This window comes from Poecilia mexicana, unplaced genomic scaffold (genome assembly GCF_051168715.1).
Source record: "Poecilia mexicana isolate PSO_F unplaced genomic scaffold, ASM5116871v1 scaffold_1, whole genome shotgun sequence".
NCBI classification, from domain to species: domain Eukaryota; kingdom Metazoa; phylum Chordata; class Actinopteri; order Cyprinodontiformes; family Poeciliidae; genus Poecilia; species Poecilia mexicana.
The window spans coordinates 7,478,372-7,500,280 of NW_028263370.1; the positions used below are offsets into that span (position 1 = coordinate 7,478,372).

The window sequence follows — 21,909 nt, forward strand, 5'->3', positions numbered from 1 at the left end:
TGATAAAGACAGAATCCCTTTGGATATATATTTTAAGGCAAACATTGTTTCCTTAATTGGCATTGGGAAACAAAATAAAAAATAACCAGGCAAGATATCAGGAAGAAAATATGCATACGTTTTAAATATGTTAATTTAAAACAGTTTGAATATACATGCCTCGACATATAACTTTTAAAAAGTACGCCCAAATTGCTACTAAACACTAAATACTAATAAGAAAAAGCTGTCTAAAAGATATTCTTGGTCTCATTATTGTGGCGTTTAGTAAACAGAAATAATTTTTGTAATCTTAACGCACCTGAAACAAGAGAAGTTTATGTGTATGAAAGTATCTGATTTAAATTTAAAAAATGCATCTTTTCAGATGCAAAACTTTTAAATGAAATCCTAGTGATAAAAAGGCTATAGAATGATTTAAATTTCATTTTTCATTTCTAGGTCTCATTAAGATAAAAAAATAAATAAAAAATTCAACACTAATCTCTCCACCAGCAGCGCTGGATTCTCGTCACCAATTCGCTCTCCACAACACATGTAATTAACAAGTTCACACCTGCTGTCTGTGGGTTGTCAAATGTCATCCTGGGAAGATTAACGTGCAGAAAAACATAAATTCAGGCCATCGCACAGGCATCATCCTGCTAAATCTGACAAATGATTATTCAGTCCTGTTCTGGATGAGTCGCCCAGTCTACTCAAAGGAGATCAAGCAAAACGTTATAGACACCTCTGGCTGATAGTGGTGAAACTATAAAAAAAAAAAAAAATGTGTAAAAATGGGTAGCAACACCTCTTATCTCCCACTTATTATTTAAGAACCAATACAAACTACCGTCTTTTGTAAGGACAGTCTTAATAAATATGATGGGCTTTTAGTCTGAGCCATTTTTATTCAATTCAATTCAGGTTATTCATATGCTGTCAATTCACAACACGGGTGTCAAGGAAAAAAAAAATTTGGTTCAATAAACAGAATGCAAGTCAAGTACATTCCAATTGATCATGATTATCTAACAGTGCTGTCAAGTTCAGTTTCTGAGTCCAATTGATTTAAAAGTTTTCTATAAGAAAACCGAGCAGACTGCACCAAGTCATTGACTTGCGGCACCAACTTCTACTGGATGTGGAAAATTCCCCTTTACGAACGGGAAGAACCGTCCAGCGGAACCTGCTGCAGGGTTAGTGGCCATCTGACAGGGTGTTGAAGGAGACGGAGCATGCTCACAAAAGATTACAATAAAATAACAAAATATTCACCAGAAAGATCTCCGCTGGTCAAAAGAGGTACATCTAAATGATCAGCAATCAAGCACAATAAAATCAGCTGTTCATTCTTGATAGTGACAGTGAGCATCAGATTTGCATACACCAGAGCCAGATGACATAATTTCCATTACACAAGCTATTTTGCCTCGACTAACATGGCAAATACTAGCTTCTTTGTTTTGTTGATATACATCAGAAATATGATAAGATTAGAACTGCTTTTTGAGCCTTTGTTGACATAGCATGCTTTAGAAAACTTTCCATAATCTTCCTTTCCAATAACAGCACACTGTTCTAGTAACAAGTTTAAAGACAATGGTTTAGATTCTTATTTCAGGGTGGAATTATGCTTTCACATGCAGATTTAACGGTTTTAAAAAGATGAATTAAGTTCAACAGGGGGCAAAATTATGCATACATATATTTATATATAGCCCCAATAACATTTGAATAAACCCCCCTTAGTTGGCTGCACCCAGACTATACATGTTTTTGTTGTCAACAAGTTTCTTGCATAATTCCGATTAGATAATTAAAGACAAATTGGGTCATTTAAATTGGTTGGTACCCAGGTATGGACCCAAGGTTTACACGTACTCCACAGCTTTCCAATGGAGTCGAGGTTAGTGTTATTCAAATGTTTATACCTACTTCCTCCAATCTGAAACCAGTTCAAAGGTGTGCTTGGGATCACTGTCACCAAACTGCGTCCCAGTTTCAACCATCTGACTCAAACTGATGTTTTCAGAGGAAGAGAACAACTCAGAAACCATCAAAGCCCCAACCCATCGTTGGCTTGAAGCTATCCACCGTGAAGAGAGTTTTACGTCACTGTGGACAAAGAGGGTGACAAGCAAGTAAGAACATCCTGCTCCACAATACAATCGACACCTTCAAGTTCAACTAATATTTTTAGCTACCCACATGGACAAGCCAAACGCCTCAGTTTGCAAAAGGTTTTACGGTCAAAAGGTACACAGAGCTATCCCATTACAATGTCAGAAGGGGTCAGAATGAGTCAAGTCAAATCTAAGAACACTGTACCAACAGTCAAGCATGTTGATGATAGGATGATGCTGAGGGTTTGTTTCGACACCAGTAATACGGTTGTCCCTGCTCAAAGTGGATGGATCTGTGGAGATGGAAAACACTCAGTTTCATTCACTTCACCTCAAATCAGCAGCTAGATGTTTGAAAGATGGACACAGCTGCGTCATCGAAGGACAAGGAAGTGGACATGGAGTTTTGTAATGGATGAAACAGGCTAACGACAAGTTTCCAGCCTCAACATTGTGGACTGTGCATAAAAGCCAGAAAATCCAGTTTAAATTAGCTGCACAGATTTTGCAGGAAGCTCAGTTTCCTACAATAAAAAGTATCGTCCAACTTCCTGAGGATGTGTATGCACTTATTTAAACCTGTATATAACTTTGACCCATGTGGGGGTTAATTCGCCCATTCACTTGTTTTTCTTTTAATCCTTTAAATTGGGAAATCCTTTCGCCACTTAATAGTCAGGTTATAGCGATGCACATGTCAAGAAAAAGGCTGCGTCTGAGCTCAACACCTGAGACTAGAGCATCCTTGAATATTCCCTTCCAGGTCCCTCTAACCTACAGACTAAGCTAGCTGCTACATTGCTCAAAAAGGGAGGCGGGAATAGACACAGGGTTCCCATATGTCTTCTCCAGCCTCACTAATTCTTAGTCTATAAAACGCAAACACACACACTTTCCATAATTACAGGCTTGCCCTTTCGTGGGTGTGTCTGAGAACCATTAGACCATGGCACATTGTACTGGGACGCACAGAGCGAAACAAGAAGTTTAGGCAACTGTTCGAGAATATTGCCAGTACAAGTTTTTAACACCAATTTTCATGCACTTCTTTTCCCAATCACACGCTGCAGCAATCCTACCGGTACAGCCGACAACAAGTAAACTATTTGCATTTCACAGTCTAACAGTGGATTTATGTAATTTTAGTCTCACGCTGTGAACTTTGCATCTCCAACTACAGTTGGATCGCTCCTGCTGCTGCACTCATTAGGTGCAGGTGAAGCTGCATTCAAACACACCTTCTTACAAGCTGCACACTTCAAAGAACCTGTCTGCAGCAAAGACCCTCCAGATTCCAGCCTCCGGGGAATTTTTATATATGCACGTCTGTGTAGTGATATCAACAGCGCACTTGGCTTTCCTAGAATGCTCGCCTCTGAAGTGACTACATACAGCCATCTAGCTGCAGCTCTGTTCTTCAGAGGGAAACCGGGAAGAGGGATTGCAGACATCTCCCTCCGTTTCACCCCCCGTTACAACCCACACACTGCCAAGAACTCACAATGTAGCATTAAAAAAAAAAAAGAGGAGGTACTAACAGGCAGCACTGTGTGTCTCCGCTATTGACTGTTGTGTTTGCATACAAGCTGTCGCCATCAGAGACTGGGAAAGGAGCAGAGAAGGGACAGTGCAAAACGGACGGCGCTGTGTCTTTAAGCAGTAATCCCTCCATTCTCTGAGCATTTGTTGCCGGCCATCTAATGGGCGGATCGGTATAATGTCCACAAGGGCCGCTGGGAGATCCTGCACTATTAGGAGGGGGGGGAGAAAAAAGAAAAGAAAAGGAAAGAAAAATCACAGCCGTGCTCTCAAGCTGAGACTGGTCTTGCCTGCTCAGTTCTTAAATAACCCGACCGAGGCAGGCGCAGAAAATTAAAGACGCTCTGATTTAGCATTTCAAAAGGGGAGGAACTGGGCTCATTGCAGCAACAAAAGGGATGACAATGTTGACATTCCCAACGTGTATCCTTTGGTGTTTTTTCTAAAAGGAAACTGGAGCTTGCCCACAGGGGATGTGATGTGAACAGGGAATGCTGCACAGTGTGCGTCTTTCATGCAACCTGCTGCCATCAAACACACGGCAATAAAATCTGATCACTTAAAGATCTAATCAACAGCAAACAGTGAGCCAAAACAGAGTCAACCATCCTCCATATGTTACCACTGCCCCCTACCAACAGGAAGCCACTGTAGCACCGTGAATGTACTGGACCTGCTGCGTTTATTTCCTACAGACAAAAAACCCAATGTTCTGAAATAATCTAAAGTTTTGCCAGTTACAAAAAAACAACAACAAAAAAACAAAACCCTACAAATATTTTTACTAAAGATTGGATATATGCTGAAAGAAAAGAGTTAGTGACAGAGCTTGGATGCAAACAGGTGGCTGCAATTTAGTGCTCACAACTCTGTGGAAACTGTTGATTTTTTGAGAGAATGTTAGAAAGGTTAGAGAGTGCTGGCTGGAGTAAACTACTGCTGCTGCTTCAGAGCAAGAAAACAATGTTGCAACCCTCCTGCAGCTGGCCTGTCTTGCAGAGCAACTTCCACCCCATAACAAACAACCAGAAAAGGAGAAGTTCTCTTCTCATGCAAATTGTCAACCCCCTCCTCCAGACGCTAACAAGTTTCTGAGCTGTAAAAAAAAAAAACAGAAAAGAAAAGAAAAAGAAAAATCAGAACCGCTTTCCAAAACTTTCAGGCTGCCTTTCCACTAATCAGCTGTCATCTCCCAACGAGAAGGAGCTGATGTTGCTGTGTAAACTGATGCAGCTCTGTTTTAAAAAGTAAACTGTGCGTTTAGGGAGCAATTCTCTTCGCTCAGTGAGCATGTCAACAAGTTTACACTCATGAAAAAGGTTGCAGCGTTGCAGATTGTTAATGGGGATTCTAAAAGGGCAAAGAGATGCAGAGTAAATTAAACAGCGAGTGCAGTATTTAACAGAGTTGCACTGCACGCTGAAGTCCTTACCGCTATGAGCGTGTTGTTCCTCTGTTCCGTGGAGGACGCAGAGTCCGGGTCCTGCTGCTGCTGCTGCTGCTGCTTGATTTGGGGCTGCTTGCTGCCTCCACCGCCGACCGACTTCTTGGCCCTCTGCTCCAGGCTCCGCTGGTACAGGCTGACGGTGTCCCTGCGCTCCAGCTCCAGCTGCTCGGAGTGCGCTTGCTGGTACCTGTTCTCGCAGATTGTGTGGTGTCTCCGGCAGCCCTCTATCCGCTGCCTCAGCCTCTCCACTACCGTGCTGTGCTTAGGTATGCCCACCGCTCCGGCGGACACCACGCTGCCGCTGGCCGGGTTCATGCTGTTGTTGATGCAGATACTGCCGTTGGGTCCGACAGCGGGGGAGGCGAAGTCCCCCATCACCGCGCCGAGGGGCTGCTATTTTGGAGGAACTTTTCTCCCAGTCAGGCTCTCCTCCGCCACCTCCTCTTGAGTCCTCCGGCCACCTCCACCTCTCTGTGTCCTCCCGGTCTGCGCGTGTCTTCCGGAGGGTGCGAGCGACAAGCAGCCGCCGAGGCGGCCGAACACCGCGAGGGTTTAAAGGGCTGCGAGCCACGGAGGAGTCGCGACCGACCGAGTCTCCGGCTCTAAACAAACACAAATACCACTCAACCTGAGTGAAACGTAAAACAAGCTCATAACTGCATTAAGCAATACAGCTGCTGCCACGCTGCTAACAAAAACAATAACACCAACTCCGGGGGTAAAAGCGATAAAGCGACAATATAAAGGTTAGTCTCCGGTCAAATATACACAGACCGTCCCGCAGAGGAGCCGCGGCGGCGGCGGCGGCAGCAACGGTCCTGTCGCTGCTCTACACTGTTGTCCTTGGAGAAAAAGTTTTGCTGCCTAAACCGAACAGGCTCCGGAGTTTCCCAGTGAACTTGCATCTCATATGTTCCTGGTTTGAAAGAAATCCCGGTGAATAATATGGTGCCGAGTTAGTAAAAGAGCACAAGCGCCCTCGGTAGTCCGTTTGTGAGGCAACTAGAGTTTAACAGACGGCGCAAAACGCGGATATGAGAACCAGGGGCGGAAGTCTGCAGTCAGTGGCTCCAGGCTGCCACCATCAAATCAGGTCCGCTTCTTCACCATGCCAGCAGAGTGATATAGAGTTGAGTAAAAACCAGCGAGCGGCTGTGAGAAGCCGCGCTGATGGGCACCCCGAAAACCCGGAGTAGAGTAAAGGGGGAGAACCTCCTGAAGGACCGGGCTTCGGTCCCACCTACCACCGTTTCTGTTTATAGCAGGACCGGAGAGCTCAACGCACAGCAAACTGGGAAAATACACGCACAATGAAAGAGCAGACAATTGTTTTAAAAAATAGGAAATTACAACATGGAAAAACGATTTATATAAATAAATAGATACATTTTTCTCTCAGATTTTAATGCCCGTTAGATTACTTTTTCAGTATAAAGGAAAATATATGTTTTAAATATTACATTTTCACAGTGGCAAAGCAAAAAGAAAAACGAAAATCCCGATAAAATTGATCTGAAAAACCTCAAGGTTGTTTAAAAAATACTGAAAAGAAAAAATATATCCCGGAAGAAATTTGCGAGTTTCTTTCTTTTTTTTCAACTCAGATTTTTAGCAAAATATAAAAAATAAAGAAAAGCATAGTAGGTATTATTATTATTATTATTATTATTATTATTATTATTATTATTATTATTATTATTATTATTATTAAATAGTGATAAAGATACCTCTATTTTGTCTTTACATTTGAATCTTAATAAGACTTTCATATGAATAAATAAATTATATTGTTAGATTAATAATATTTCACTTAAATAGATGCAAAATACAGATATACAATACATAGACGCACAGCGGTAATAATGAAACTAAAGATTATCAATAAATTAATCACATAAAAAGTCAAACTGTTTTGCATAACAACAAATAAATATAATAACAAATATAAATATATATACCAAAGCAATATAAATCCCAAATAATTTGAATATAATCAGAAAATCAAAACACAAAGCTTCATTTTGAGAAAACATACTTGAAGGAATTTTGCTAAATAAAAACATGAAACAATGTCATAACTCATAAAGCACAATATATCAGGAAAAGACATCACACCCAGGTTACATTTTAAGTAACTGTGGATACAGAGATGCCAGGCAGGAGTTGCTGCATTTGTTTGGACTTTCTTTAGGAAGCTACATTTTAATTTACAAACTTATCTGCTTGTATTTATTCTGGTTCCTCTGGCAGAGATCTGACTCTGAGCACATTCTTGAAACAGAAGAACATTTTGTGTTTCTTTCTGAGGAAAACCTTTCAAACCCAATTTGACAATATATATATATATATATATATATATATATATATATATATATATATATATATATATATATATATATATATATATATATATATATATATATATATATATATATATATATGTTCCTGCAGAACAAACAAAAAGACCACTTGAATGCTTACAGATGGATGCTAATAACTCTAGTTTTGCCTTCTTTTGCTATTACTTGTACAATTTCTTTATTCATAAATTCTATCTGACCCTTTCATCAATTTGGTCATCAACTAGACAGAGACGATGCTTTCTATTGGGATTTTTATTTTTAGCTCTTTCCATAGTTACAAAGTTCAAAACATAATAGCTGCAGAGTGTATGAAATGCATCATTTCAATGACAAATCTCCATCAATATTGAGTCAGCTTCTGAGAATGTAGATGTCTTTAAAACAGAAAAATGAATAGCGAGATATTTTAAGAAAAGTTTTCTCATCTATACAGCGAAATATTTATGTGGCTCTTGAACCACAGCTGGAATGGTTTTAGTAGGAAAATTATCGTCTTCATTTATATTGACTGGTAATGACCGTCCTGGAGAGAGTAGCTACGTCAGTCAGTTTCTGCGCTTAATTGTTTGGATGTGTATTTGAGCGGTAATGTGTGAGTGTGCTTCCTGAAATCCCACAATCAGAGGAGTGTGTTGAAGATGTGCTCCTGTCCATCAGGTTGTTGTCTGAAGACACAATGGACTCATTCTGCACAATAACACCAGTCGAAATAAAAGTTACAGTGGGACAAACTAGTTTACAATAAAAAGCTCTTGCAACTCTTTTGGCGAGTGACAGAAAGTTATGAGAGTTTCAAAGATGTTGGTCTTGATTCTGTGAATGGATGAAGATCACAAAATTTACATCAGCATGAGAAACCATTTCTTAAGGCAACATTAGCGTTATGATTACTTATGGTTCAACACTTTGATTAACAAGAAATTTAAAAAAATTAAAACATCTTAAATCTAAAGAAATGTTTGAGGATTTTAAGATGACAACAACTAAAAAAATAATAATAATTCTTGAACTTTATTCTGGCACAAGTGGCTTTTATTTACAGTGGTCAGACAGGAAATGGGCAGCAAGAGTTGGGAAGAAGACCCAACTTTGAGTATTGAATCCCAGACGGTTTCTGTGAGGACAAACAACCTACATATGCCTTCGCTCTACCACACACCACCACAACAATTCAACCTTTACTCAGACATTCCTCAATCCTGGAACTTTATGCAAGTTTGGACAAGGACAAAGTCATTGTGGAAAACCCTAAGTAGTTGGGTTTACAATTTGACATCACATAAGCAATGTTGAAGACATACCTAACATATTAGTTTGGACAGACGAAGCCAAACTGGACTTTAAAAACAAAAATTGTGTGTTGTGGTTGTGGAAGAATAAGACACAGATATCACCATTGTATCATATGTTGACTGTCCCAGTGAAACACGTGGTTGTACTGTGACAAAGTATAGACAAGTTTTGGAAAGCGTTGTAAATGCAGTAGACAGGCGCAAATTAGCAAAAGTCTAAGTAAATGTAAGAGTTGTGGCTTGATAATTTCTTTGAGCATTCCCATCATCACCAGAAGCATCACAGGTGTGCACACATGTTCTCATGCGCGCAACACAGACACTTCCCCCATGTTATGTCATGTCACAGAACGGCTGCCTCTCTCCTCCATTCATGACGTGCCTCTCTCTGTCATTTTTATTTTTATCTGCTGTGTCATGTGGGAGTTCTGAGCTCCATCCCCGACTGTTCAGGCCATATGTGCCCGCCTGTCTCTTTCTAGCCATCCCACCAACACACACGCGCACACACATGCTGCCATTCACCCGCTCACATACCGCACACTGACAGACATAAGCACGCACACAGTCACTCTGTCTGCATGGCAATTAAACGCGAACAGCATGTGTCTGTGCTTCTTATTCATTTCATTTTTCTGCTTCAGAGCTTGAAGATTCTGGGAATCTCGGACGGACAAGTCAAGATAGCTACAAACGCAAATGGGCTTTCTGATCTTTGTACTGTTAGAGTACAAATGGCGTCTGCCGGGTGCTTAACATCTCTGATGGGACGGATGACATCTTGGCAATCAAAAATGTTTCTTCGAGTCCGCCTACAGTGTGCTTGAGTCAAGCTTGTCCAATAAGAAAACTCCCAATGTGACATGGCTAGAGTCATCACAAAATGTATGCACTTGAATTCAAATATTTTATTTTCTTACAAAAAAACAACAACAAAAAAAACACCAACAGTCCCATTTACCACTCTGTTAAAACCAGACAAAAAGTTACCAGGATGCCACCAAAATATTCCACTGTCAACTCTAACTGGTATTAAAAGGAAAATGGGGAGTGAATGCAAGTGACAGCAAATCAGTCACAAACTGGTAGGCCTCCAAGCTTTATATGAACTTCAGAAAAGCTTAGAAATTGGTGCAGGGAAAAGTTTTAAGCAATGGGTTTCCAAAGCGACACAGCTGCGTCCAAGACTTAAATCACCAAATGCAAAGTGTTGGATGCAGGAGGGTAAAGCTCACAGCCTCTGGCCTCTAAATCAGGGCAGACAGGTTCTCACTGGTGATTAACAAAGCTTCTCTACATGACAATCCAACGGACAAGTCTGGATTTGGCAGCTTTTAGGAGAACGGCCCTTCCCTGAATGCATTGTGCTGAATGTAAATTTGGCTTCAGAGAGGACCATGCTGTGGGATTGCCAGGCCTAACCTGCTAGTCCAAATGAAAGGAAATTTTTTGGTATTAAGATATCTTGGATAATGCTCCCAGCTTTGTCTGGGGGATAGCATAGGGATGGTCCCTTCTTGTACAAACATGACTTGTCAATTGTGGTCAAAATTATGTCCATAAACACGTGGATGAGCAGGTTTAGTGTTGAAGAACTTGCAGAGCGAAGAATACTGAGCTAAGCCTGATTAAACATTTTTGTGATGAATCAGAGTGGAGACTGTGAGCCAGGCCTTCTTGTCCAACATCGGTGTTTGACCTCACCAATGGTCTTCTGGAAGAATGGGGAAAATCCCATAAACACACTTTGAAAAATCTTCTACTCACAAACTCTCCACTTTACAAAACAAATAGAAAGCTGAAGGATGTGCACTTCTTTTAAGCCGTGAAACTCAAGCCCTGCTCTGATACAACCGTCTCCATGTTTTCTGGATCAATTTTTATTGCTTAGAGTCACTTCTTATATTTTCAGACTCCGCTTACAGCAGCAATGCAGCCTTTTTTACACACCAGAGTGGCCAATAAATGCTCTTCAGTGACCAGGTGAAACGTGTTGACATGGAATGGGTGGGGTGGGGGGCTGATGTTGAACTACCATCGTTACATCTCTAATCCATGTAAAGAGTTTGTCACAAAGCTGTAAAGGCCACGGGGGAGAGGAAAAGCTGCGATCTTTTGTTATGATAGAAGAGACCCGTCAACTGAACAATGTTTGGATGTTTCAGTGAAAATCTGTTTCCTCTGAAAGGTTTAGTAAACCCCCCAGCGCTGCTTTGCAGGCAAGAGTTGTGATCAGCATTGGAGGAGTTTGATTAAAAATATTAGATCGGTTCTGTTTTCTTTCTTTAAACATCAACTATTCAGTCCAATTGATGACATGAAATAAGTGTCAATAGCAGAATTGGTAGAGATTATTACACATTTTCTTATAGGTGCAGATATTCATGTCTCCTGCACTTTTCTTACACGGGTGTATGGGATTTATAACAGTGAAACATTGCAGCAACAAAGAAATAATCAGTTGGGATGGATGAGAAAATGAGCTAAGCAGTGTGGGTGAGAGTCATGGAAAACTGCTTTAGAGTTTTTCAAAACTTTCATTAATTTTGTCTTCGTTTGGAACAAATTGAAGACCAAATTCAAAAATGTCTGACAAATATTTGACCCTGGATGGACTTATGGCTGAAACTTCCTCTTGTGCTACCCTCTGCACCAAAATCCCTGCTTAACATCAAGCAGCAAAGTCTACAAGCAGTGTGATAACAAAGGAGGAGAAAAAACGGCTGTGCATGTGTGTGAGTGTGTGTGCGTGTGTGTGGTTGTAACTGGTATTCTTGTGTTGCTGGCCAGTCTGGACGGCTTAGTGCTTTAGGAATGAATGGAATGTTATTTTACACACTCAACTCTGGTTTTAAAGCGAGATGGTCCGTCCTATTTGGTTTTCAGCTCTGACCTTGTGAGAACGACGTGCAGGGATTTTTTTTTCAAGCGGGGGAGTGTCCAGCTGCATTTTCAGTCTGAAACAGCTATTGTTCAGCTAAAATATGGGTTGCCTCCATTAAATAAAAAAACACACACAAAAAAAAAAAACACCTCCAGTTTCAGCTTTCTGCTCTCCGCTCTGGTTAGATTCAGTGAATATAACAGCGTGTAAAGGAGAAATGCATGTAAAATGTGACATTTGTTGGTAGATTGAGGAACAGAGTTGTGTTTAGAAAGCCGGAGTGTTTATTGAGACATGGCCTAAGCTGTTTTCACTCGATCTGCCGGTGCACGCACACACACGAGACACAACAGATCATTTGTTGTTCAGTCTTGAACAGGGGAAAAGACATAATTCTTTTCTTTTGTCACTGTCTTGCCGGTTTGTCTGCTCACGACTTTGAGTGTGGGTGGTAAAGAATGAGTTTACACAAAGGACATGCACACGTGTGGAGACAAACAGACAGGCTCACGGTTGGGAAGCGAGGATTGGAAGGAAGTGTTGGGTCTGCGTTTCTGTTGCATCACAAACCAATCAAGGACATGCAGACCAAACAAACCCAGGCAGGAGAAATATGTTTAACCTCATTTGAACGTTTCCTCCCACACAGACACCACATAGCTCCCCCTCCTACATTTTTATTTCTTCCTCTGAGGCGGCCACGTCAACTTTTGCAGCTTTTTTGACATTCAGGATGCACCGTCCGCCCTGAGGACTACCCTTAGACATGCTTGGTGATGCCCGGAGGCAGAATGGGGTTCTCCTTGGACCCTTTGCCTTTCTGGAGTTCCCACTCCTCCTGGAAGCAGAAGGAAAGACAGAAACAGTCCCCTGTCTGTCTTTCTTCCTCACTGGAGAGGTTGCTGGGCTGTTGCACCAGACCGTCTGCTCTTAAATTTTTAATGTACACAGCGCTGCCTCCAACAGTGAGATAAAGAGAGAGAGAATCGGGGTGCCTGATATATTGATGAGCTACAGGGAGAGTAGAGAATTGCATGAAAGGAGGGAGGATGGCTGGAAATTGGTGGATAAAAGGACAAAGGAGAGATACCTCACTTAGGTGCACAAGGATGCTCAACCACAATCCAGATGTTTTCTTTAAAACATCTGAGAAAAACATTAAGCAACCCTTAGTTGTTCAAGCGATCTGTCCCCATAAACATTTCTTGTCATTTCCATTTTTTTTTTCAAACTTAAATGTTTCAGTTAATCCATCTACCTCGCTTGTCCTTGCAGGATTACTGGGAGGGATGGTCCAGTGGTCATTGGGCAAGAGGCAGAGTGAGCAAGTAGTAAGTAAATCTTTATTTATATTGCACCTTTCAAGCTGGAATATCATGAAGTCCTTCACATGGGCCAACACTGCATTAAAAGTAAGTGAATTATGGCACAGGTCACCGGTCCATCACAGAGCTTCAGTCTGTGAAGCAGAATTTAATTTTAGACAAAGTCAAAATGCACAGGCTGCCAAGGTAACTCACCTTAGTTTTTCCAAATATTTGCTTTCATTTCAGTTGTCATAAAACCAAAATCTGCCTGTTTTTACAATTATTTCACACATATTTGAGTTTCATAGGTGTCATTAGAAGTTCAAAGCACCTGTGATCAAAGTTTGTGACAATTCAAAAAAAAAAAAAAAAAATGCAGTCTGTTGCTGTGTGGGCTGTTTCAGTAGATATTGTTAACGCCGGCCACGGATGGATTGTAAAGGTGCGGGATAATCACCACTCCAGGAGGGAATAATGTTGATCTTCTTTTAATGAAGATAACCGAACCGGAGTACCACTGGATAGTTTACGTGCTCTAACGCCGATGCAGACGAACTTTACACGTCCACACCAGAGTCAGCGAGCATCCAGCGAGCACTCAAAAACTCAATGTTTTTGAGTGACTGCTAGTCACTCAAAGGGTGCGTTCACACTGCAGCCTGAAGTGACTCAATTCCGATTTTTTGGCAATTCCGATTTTTTTTGCCAGGGCCGTTCATACTGCCAGTAAATGCGACCTGTATACGTTCTGCAGTGTAAATGGGCAAACGACCTGAAAGTGTCCCGCATGCGCAGTAGAGGGCGCAATAGCGTCAGCATTCTAAGTGTTCTGCCAACCGCCATAAAAAGAAGTGCTCAGTGTTTGCGGAAGTAAACATGGAGGCTAACGGTGGAGCTTAGTTTACATATTTGAAGTTGTTATCCGGCCAGAGCAGCATATTAACAACTTAATCCTTATATAATCCGTCATGGTTGTTGTTTTTCTTCCCACTTGCGCGTATCAGGACGCAGAATAGTGAGATTTGTTGAGAAACAGTGACGTTCAGTTCGGATGAATGCGACCTGGACGTTAGGTCGCATTTGAATCGGATACGTATCGGATATGGGTCAGATTCGAAAAAGAATCCGACCTGTACTGTTCACACTGCCATGAAAAGATCGGATACAGGTCGCATTACGTCAAAAAAAAATCGGAATTGTGTCACTTCAGGCTGCAGTGTGAACGCACCCAAAAACATTCCCTCCAGAACACACATGCAGCATGCTGCATGCAGAATTCCGTTAAGGAAGTAAATGAACAGTAACGCACTTAAACTCAGATCAGCCTAGTCAGTATGTGAAATAATGCAGAGATAAGCAGATGCATACAAGTACTACACTATGGAGGGTTTATGTTTATTTATGTTTTTTTTATGTATGTCATGACTTAGGATACATTTTGTAACTGTTTTCCTAATCTGTAAGCTAATTTGTATGTAAACACACACTGTGCAGCAACGTTTTGGTTTGTTGAATTTTTGCAAGCCGATAATTAAAAGCCTCTAAAATGGTGCAACATTTTTTCCAGAATCATGGGACAACTTCTAAGTTGATTATTTACGGGAAGAGAAGCTGTGACTTAGGGGTAAATAACCTGTTTCTGACTGAAATATATCTGCCACTGCACGACTTCTCCCAAAGAGGATCTCCTGTGCATTGGGACAGATCTTCTTATGACTTTTTCTTTCCAATGCATCTATGCATCTCCTCTAAAGTTAACTAACATGTGGTCAGTGTTCACTAATGTTCTTATCACTGAGTTCTTCTTGTATTGTAGTGATACTACAATTTAATTACATTATTTCCTAAAAAGGTGTTAGAGTAATTGAATACAAATGCATGCCACACTTCAAAGCTTTTACATGAAGCACATTTTTTACTTTCTGCTTGACAATGACTTGCTGTGTTTTGTCCGTGTTCAACAAGCAGCCCTGATAAAATCCGATGTTGGTGGGTCTAATGTGTAAAATGCAAAATAAATGTAAGGGGGATGAACTGTTTTGCAACAGACTAATCAAACTAACTGCTTAACCAAATCCATATTTTGACTTTTAAATTTGCCAGGTAGTGTATAAGCTAAAGAGTGAAAAAATCTTTCCCCTGCGCTGGTAGTTAGACTTATATGTGCTGCAATGGCTTCAGTTTTTTTTTTTTTTTTTAAACAGGCATGTTATTGCTAGTCACTCTTACAGCACAAATCACCCCTGTGTTTACTCTTCCTGCACAGAGCTGAAACAGTCTGAAATGACTGCCTGGATCAGAAGAGGTGGCCACCATAGTCACCATGGAGGTCGGAGAGGAGGAGGCAGAGCGTTTCGTTTTCTGCAGAGTCAGCTGTTTCAGAGCAGCTGTAAGTAGGATAAGCTGTAGGAAATTTATGTTTTATTTTTCTTAAAGATAGTTGCAATTATGAAGTTTGATCATGTAACACTGGACTGCTGAGGCAGATGAAGAAACATAACAAAGAGTCCAAGATAACTGGGCAAAATCAGGTATCACAGAAGAGACCTCACTGCAGGAACCAACAAACAATGATGGCAGATCACACTCTACTAATGAGACATTGAAGAAACTGGGATGGTGAGAGACTCTAACTTCAGATTTTCTGTTGAGAGTAGTAAAATGTGGAGTAGTACGCACTAAGGAGCTGTTAGACAAAGAGGAGACGAACCAGGAGGAGCAAGAAGCAGAGCAAAGACATGACACAGCACAAAATACACCACAATACATACATAATATGCAACATACTGACCACTAAAAACTATCTCAGCAGAGACAATGTGTACAGTGACTTTCAAAAGTATTCTTGACCCTTCGTAAAAATCTGGTAATATTACTAACACAAACTTCAATAGATTTAGAGTTATGTTATGTGACAAACCTACACAAAGTAGAGCAAGACGGTGCAGATGATCAGAAAAGCAGCAAAGATGTCAATGGCTGAGATCCACATTTCAGGTAAGACAATCAAGCCTTCCCTGGGTTTTCCCTTCTTTCACTTGGATTTCCTCTGATAGAATTTCAACCGGGACAATCAGCAAACAGAAGGAGACGTTATGAACTATGATGTCAATTTTCTGCGCTGTTTTACAATTGTAGTCTGCCTGTAGTTTTGGCAGTGGCAGCGGCAGGAAGTGAGTGAAGCCGCTCAGTCCACGTTGGTCACGCTTCCAAATGTTGATTTAGCATTAACAGCCTCCTTGTTCGACTCTGCACTTCTCTGTTTGCAGTGGAGGATGGTTGTTTACAGCCCAGGCAATTTACAGTAATCTTTATAGCATCAAACTGCTGCATTAGTTATATCACAGACAAATGTTAGCGATCGGGTAACATTTTAAACTTCAACACAATTCCAGGAAACAATTCTTTCTCAATAACCGAGAGCCCAGACCCTCTGTAGGACGCAAATAACGTAGAACGGCGAACTGGTTTTCACCAGGCTAAAGACAATCTGTCGACAGGATGAAGAACGGCACACACAAAATAAAACAGGAAGAAAACGGCAAATTATGAATCTTTCAAACTAAATTTGGTTCAGTTAGATCAATAAAAACAAATCAAAAGACAATGTCAAGTCTAACATCCACAGAGTTTGACACAAATGAAAAACCAAGATTTTCTGATTTTTGTTGGCTAAAAAGAACGATTTGGAAAAACTATTTAAATAAAAATATTAGACAAAGGTGGGATGCCGTACTAACCAGATACAAAGCCACAAAATAAACACACACTTACATGAGCATACCATCGTCACAAAGGATGCTGGGTAAATATGCTAATGAAGGCATAATGAGATGCACATGTCCTCCGCCATTAAGCGACATCTTGTTTCTCTTCAGAATATGTTAATTTCCAAAGTGCTAAAGGGTGAACATGCACAAGTCCACACAAATAGGTATTTTTGACATCTTCTGCTTATCGTGAGCATGTAAAGACCCTGTGCACAAAAACACGCATACACCCCGCTCACAGCACTGCATCAACATGACTCACAACATGACTCTGAGTAGACATATACCCCCACAAACATCAGCAAAGACGTCTGCTAATAAAAACCTATGGCACTTTTACATACTGGACTGATTTAGTGATGGATCTGCTGGAAAACAATGGAGATTATAGGATGACAAATAAGAACAACACAAATACGAATAGAGCTTTGCCAGACAAATCAGAAAGATCCACACAGACAAATTGAATTACCGGGATGCTAAATGTTGAAAGTCAATGATGAACATAATTCATTGTCAATAATGTGGTGTCACATAGTCCAATTCTGTTTTAGCTCAATGTTATTTACAGGCAGTCCCACATTTCACTCAAATACTCTCTGACAAATACCAACAAAGCCGCCAAGATGCCCAGGATGGCATCTTGTCCTTACCCCACAAGATGCCGCCCTGGGTGGTTGCCCAGGCAACTACGCATACACTTTCATATCAATTAGCTACAGCCTGCTGTGGTTCACGTGATTTCATTTTAGTGATGACATCTTGTGGTCAGTGTTGTCATAACTGATGTTAAATATCCATGTGTCCAAATGTGTTAGCAAAACATATGTAAAGGTCTCCTCTCTGCTTATATGGAGCCAGTAGCAGACGCCAGCTTATGATGGTTCTACACTTATTAAGAAACAACAACAAGAAAATACCAAAGTAAAGGAGCTTCTTGTCGTGAACTGATGAAGAATGACCGCAGATAAATTGAACCTGATTTTGACCCTTGAAAGAGAAAGAGTCTTGACTTTGGTTCTGAAATGAAAACCATTCCCAGCGAAAAAGTTATTTCAGGATTAACCGCTTGCTCCAATAAAGACCGAATACCCTGTAACGTTTCCACATTTAAATAACTGGGGTTTCAGACGTAAGTGCTGATGTGCAACAGTGTGACAGACTGGCTTCTGAATTTAGAATTTAATATATGTTTTGACTTCTTGACAGCAGCGAGACATGTCCTCGCAGGTCAGCTGGAGAAACAGACTGACTGATGTCAACAATACGACCACACACTGACTCACTCATCAGTCACAGAAAATCCTTTAATAGCTGTTATTCCACGTTTTCTTGTCATGTCATTATTACACAATGCAAAGAGAACAATTAAGTAGGGCTGTTGTTTCTGCAAAAACAGAAAAACAAAAAGTGGCTCTTTCATTATCAAGACCTCTTTACTTGAGAGGGAATCTTAAGTCGCAGCGGCTGTGATTACGATGCGTGAGAAAGGTTTCTTACAGTTCCACTCGATATTAATGAAAAACCCTGTTGCCGTGTTGTAAGACAATGTCGGAAACACTCTTATGTGGATTCAGCTCAATTTAGAGAAAACGCAAAACGAGGAAGAATGAAAACATCCCCACAGAATTTGACTGGAGTGACAAAAGTTTATAAAGTTGACATATATACAGCACATGCACTCACGTTTGAACCAGATATTTACATTCACTCAATATGGCAACTCATAGCCCGTCATTAAATCTGACTAAACTTTTCCTATCCCAGTAAGGATATCCTACAAAAACTTACTTGACCACATGTTGATTCAGCATTCTCATGCATTTATGTATTTTAATTTATTAAACAGATGAACGTAGCGCCTTCAGGCATCTAGAAATTAAAACCATTGACGGAACCAGACTGAAAGAGATCCACATTTCTGTGATATTTTGGCTGATTTCATCTGAAAGACTTTCAATCATCAAAAAACTTTTCGTAGACGGATTTTTTTTAGGAGCAAAATTTTAGTAGAGCAGACTGACAACTGCATTTAAACCCAGACAAGCTATCCATCGACTGATTCAACGCTTTAGAAGATAGCTCTTAAAAAATATGCCCATTTCTTGGTACCACCCACCCTGTCGTGACTTGTTGATAGCAAAGAAGCTTTCCACCCACTAAGAGAGTCATCTCTTAAAAAACTCTAGACGGTTATAGGTCAAAAAGGAAGGAGATCCAAATAACTTATGCAGAGTCATATAATCAGTTGGACTGTTTATGAAGACACTGGTAGATCCACAACCCAAATTAAAACCCTTACTGGCTGTAACCCCAAACCATAGAGTATCTGTCAGAAAGAAATAATCTTTAAGGGCCACAAACATCCTCATTTCAGCGTTGCAAGGGAACACCAAAGATGGGACACTTTCGTGCCAGAAAGAAAAACATCCATGAAAGATCGTGCCCTCGGTTTCAAACCGCAGCTGGCTATGTTGAGATGTTGCAACTTGCAACTACTGAGAGATGCTGCTGTTTACTGAAAATATTTATGGAAGAACAGCAAAGCAGATTTCCTAAAAAGTCAGTTTAAACGAAGCGCCAACCTACTGGAAACACCTCCAGGACGTCAAAAAAAACAAAAAACAAAAAAAAAACATTTTTGAAGTGATCAGAAAGATCAGTGGAGCTTCATCACTACATTATCTGTGTCTTTTTTTTTTACATGTTTCACTTATTTTTGCATATATATATATATATATATATATATATATATATATATATATATATAATATTTTTTTTTTTACTTCTTGCCATCAACATTCAGTCAGCTGATGAACAGTCTGTCTGAGTTTAAATGCTGTTTTCAGTACATTACCCACACTGTTTGTTTTGGCTGCTGCTCCTGCTTCTTCTGTTTGCGTTTTAAAGCTCAGCTTGAGATCTGCTTACGAGCCAAAAACATGTAACTTCTTCCTTTACCTTATGATTGTGTGACCAGAAGTATCTTGTATCCAGGCTAAATCTAGCTGAGAAATCTGGGGTAAGCCTTAAAAATAAGACGACTGTAATTCATTTAGAAGATGGCCAAAGGTGCTGTAGATGAAACAATAATCTATGTTTTACGACGTGCTGATTGCCCTTTCGTAATGGCCTGGAAATCTGCATTTTGTGCGTGTTGTTCTCTTCAAAATGACATTAATTGTTAGGATTAACTTGGACTACTTCCACCATCTCTGTTCAGCCATTTCTTAACCTACCAGGAGTCAACACTGCCCTGTTTAGCTGCTCCAGGTCAAAGGTCAAACTGTATGAACCGAACACACTTACAGTATGATACAGTAAACAAAGATAAGCAGGAACTGGACTGCAGCAGTTGTTACAGTTACACCAAACCAAACAATGTATGACATTTGTTTGCCTTTTTCCCCTCACTATTACAGTGCACTGTATATGTGAGGTTGGATTAATTGACAACTTGACCAACTTTTAAGCCATAAATAGAACACATTAATTGTTAAACATTAATAGGATGCTTCTACTTCCAAACTTTTATTCTTCTCTTCCAGTCGACATTGCACAATACTGGAGCGAGTATGAAGACGTTCACTTGTGGATGGATTCGTCAAAGTTCTGTCCTCTGCTCGGAGAGCTTAGCTTGGTGCTGCGGCGGACAGTCGGTGGAGCAGGTGAGACTGGCGAGCCGAAAGCGCCGCTCTGTGATTTCAGAAAGTGGGAAGAGACCGTGTGTTTTCCGGAGCCGGTTTGTGTGTGGTGTTTCATCTGCTCCTGTAGAGTAAATGAGCGTGAGCCGAGTCTGAAGCAGGAAGAGAGGAAAGAGGAGGGAGAAAATGGAGGGTAGATACACTCTGCCGCCTCTACTGGCCACCTGCAAACCCTGAAGTGGATAGATGGATGGATGGATGGATGGATGGATGGATGGATGGATGGATGGATGGACGGACGGACGGACGGACGGACGGATGGATGGACGGACTGTAACAAGACGCCAGGACAGAAGAAATATATAACTGACCAAAAACTTTTTCATAAATTACATTTGGTCTTTCCATAGGTTGTTTTTGTTGTTGTTGTTGTTGGTTTTGTTTTTCTCTTGTGTTTCAACTGGTTTGTTGGTTGGATGGTGCAGCCAGTGTGTTCTTCTCCTTGCTTGTGTGTCTGTTTTGTATGATTATTGATGGGTGGCATCATCCAGATCTGTGTGAAGAGGGAGCCAAGGAGAAGAGATTGTTCGTTCCCTTTCTGTCTCCACTCCCCTGTGATAGTCCACAGACCAGATGCCCACTTTGGCATCGACTCGCTGCCAGCGTTATGTTAGGCACAGGGTGGGGAGGGAAGGGAAGGGGGCGTACAAACACACATGCACGTGCAGACACATTAGCGCACTGAGAGCAGAAGAGGCTGCAAAGGGGCACTCGTCCATCTGCCCGTCTCCGCTGCAGAGAGAGAGCACATCAGCATGTTTGTGTCTTCTGCAGGATGCTCAGCGTTGAGTGTGAGTTTTTGTCTGGAAATCTGTTTGCTGTGACGAAGCCTTGCAGAAATGCAAATAAAAGGCTTCCTCTGGTTTTTTAGCACATCAACTCTGATGATGTTTAGACATCTTGGTTTGCAACTCTTACCTCAGTTTTGAGTTAAAAACCCAAAAAGGCATAATGGACGAATAAAAAAAACAAAAAAAAAACATCGCACTTAAGAAGTACACACATAAGGTTAACAATGAACTATTTCTAAGAAAAGAAACAACAATAAACATTTCCAGTTCTGGTTCTGGAAACAGAATGTGTTTGTTTGCTTCGTTAAACCTGAGCAAACCAAAGCATGAACTTGAATCTTGTTGGGTCCGCCCATGAAGGACCAAACATCGCTCTTAAATGTTTCAGACTATCAAATAAATTGTAGCACCAGAGAAAAATAGAAAAAAAAGCAGCTATCTGTGTAATTTGGATCATGTTTGTCCTTAACTGACTTTTTCAAATTTTACTTTAAATAGTTACTTTTCGAACGAATCAGCCTGCTTCTGTTACAGATGTTTGCACACGAGGGATTGTTGTGAATCCTCTCTCCAGAAACACGATGGAGTTTGTCTCTCTCCTGCAATATTCAGAGTTAACCAGCAGGGCAAATGTCGCTCCCACAGACCTACTGCAGTCATCTACTGCTCTACTCCTCAGCGTTCGGCTTAAAAAAGCTTAAACA

The 21,909-nt window shown here is 40.8% G+C and overlaps 1 protein-coding gene across 1 annotated transcript in view; it reads right to left on the bottom strand.

The window, feature by feature from the left end:
* The window catches only part of maml3 (mastermind-like transcriptional coactivator 3), a 113,000-nt gene extending 106,490 nt beyond the window's left edge, over positions 1-6,510 (bottom strand). The window contains exon 1 of the mRNA XM_014999296.2: positions 5,080-6,510. Within this exon, the coding sequence (XP_014854782.2) occupies positions 5,080-5,469 (390 nt within the window). The 5' untranslated portion in view covers positions 5,470-6,510. The remainder of the gene's footprint in view (positions 1-5,079) is intronic.
* Between the last annotated feature and the right edge of the window lie 15,399 nt (positions 6,511-21,909).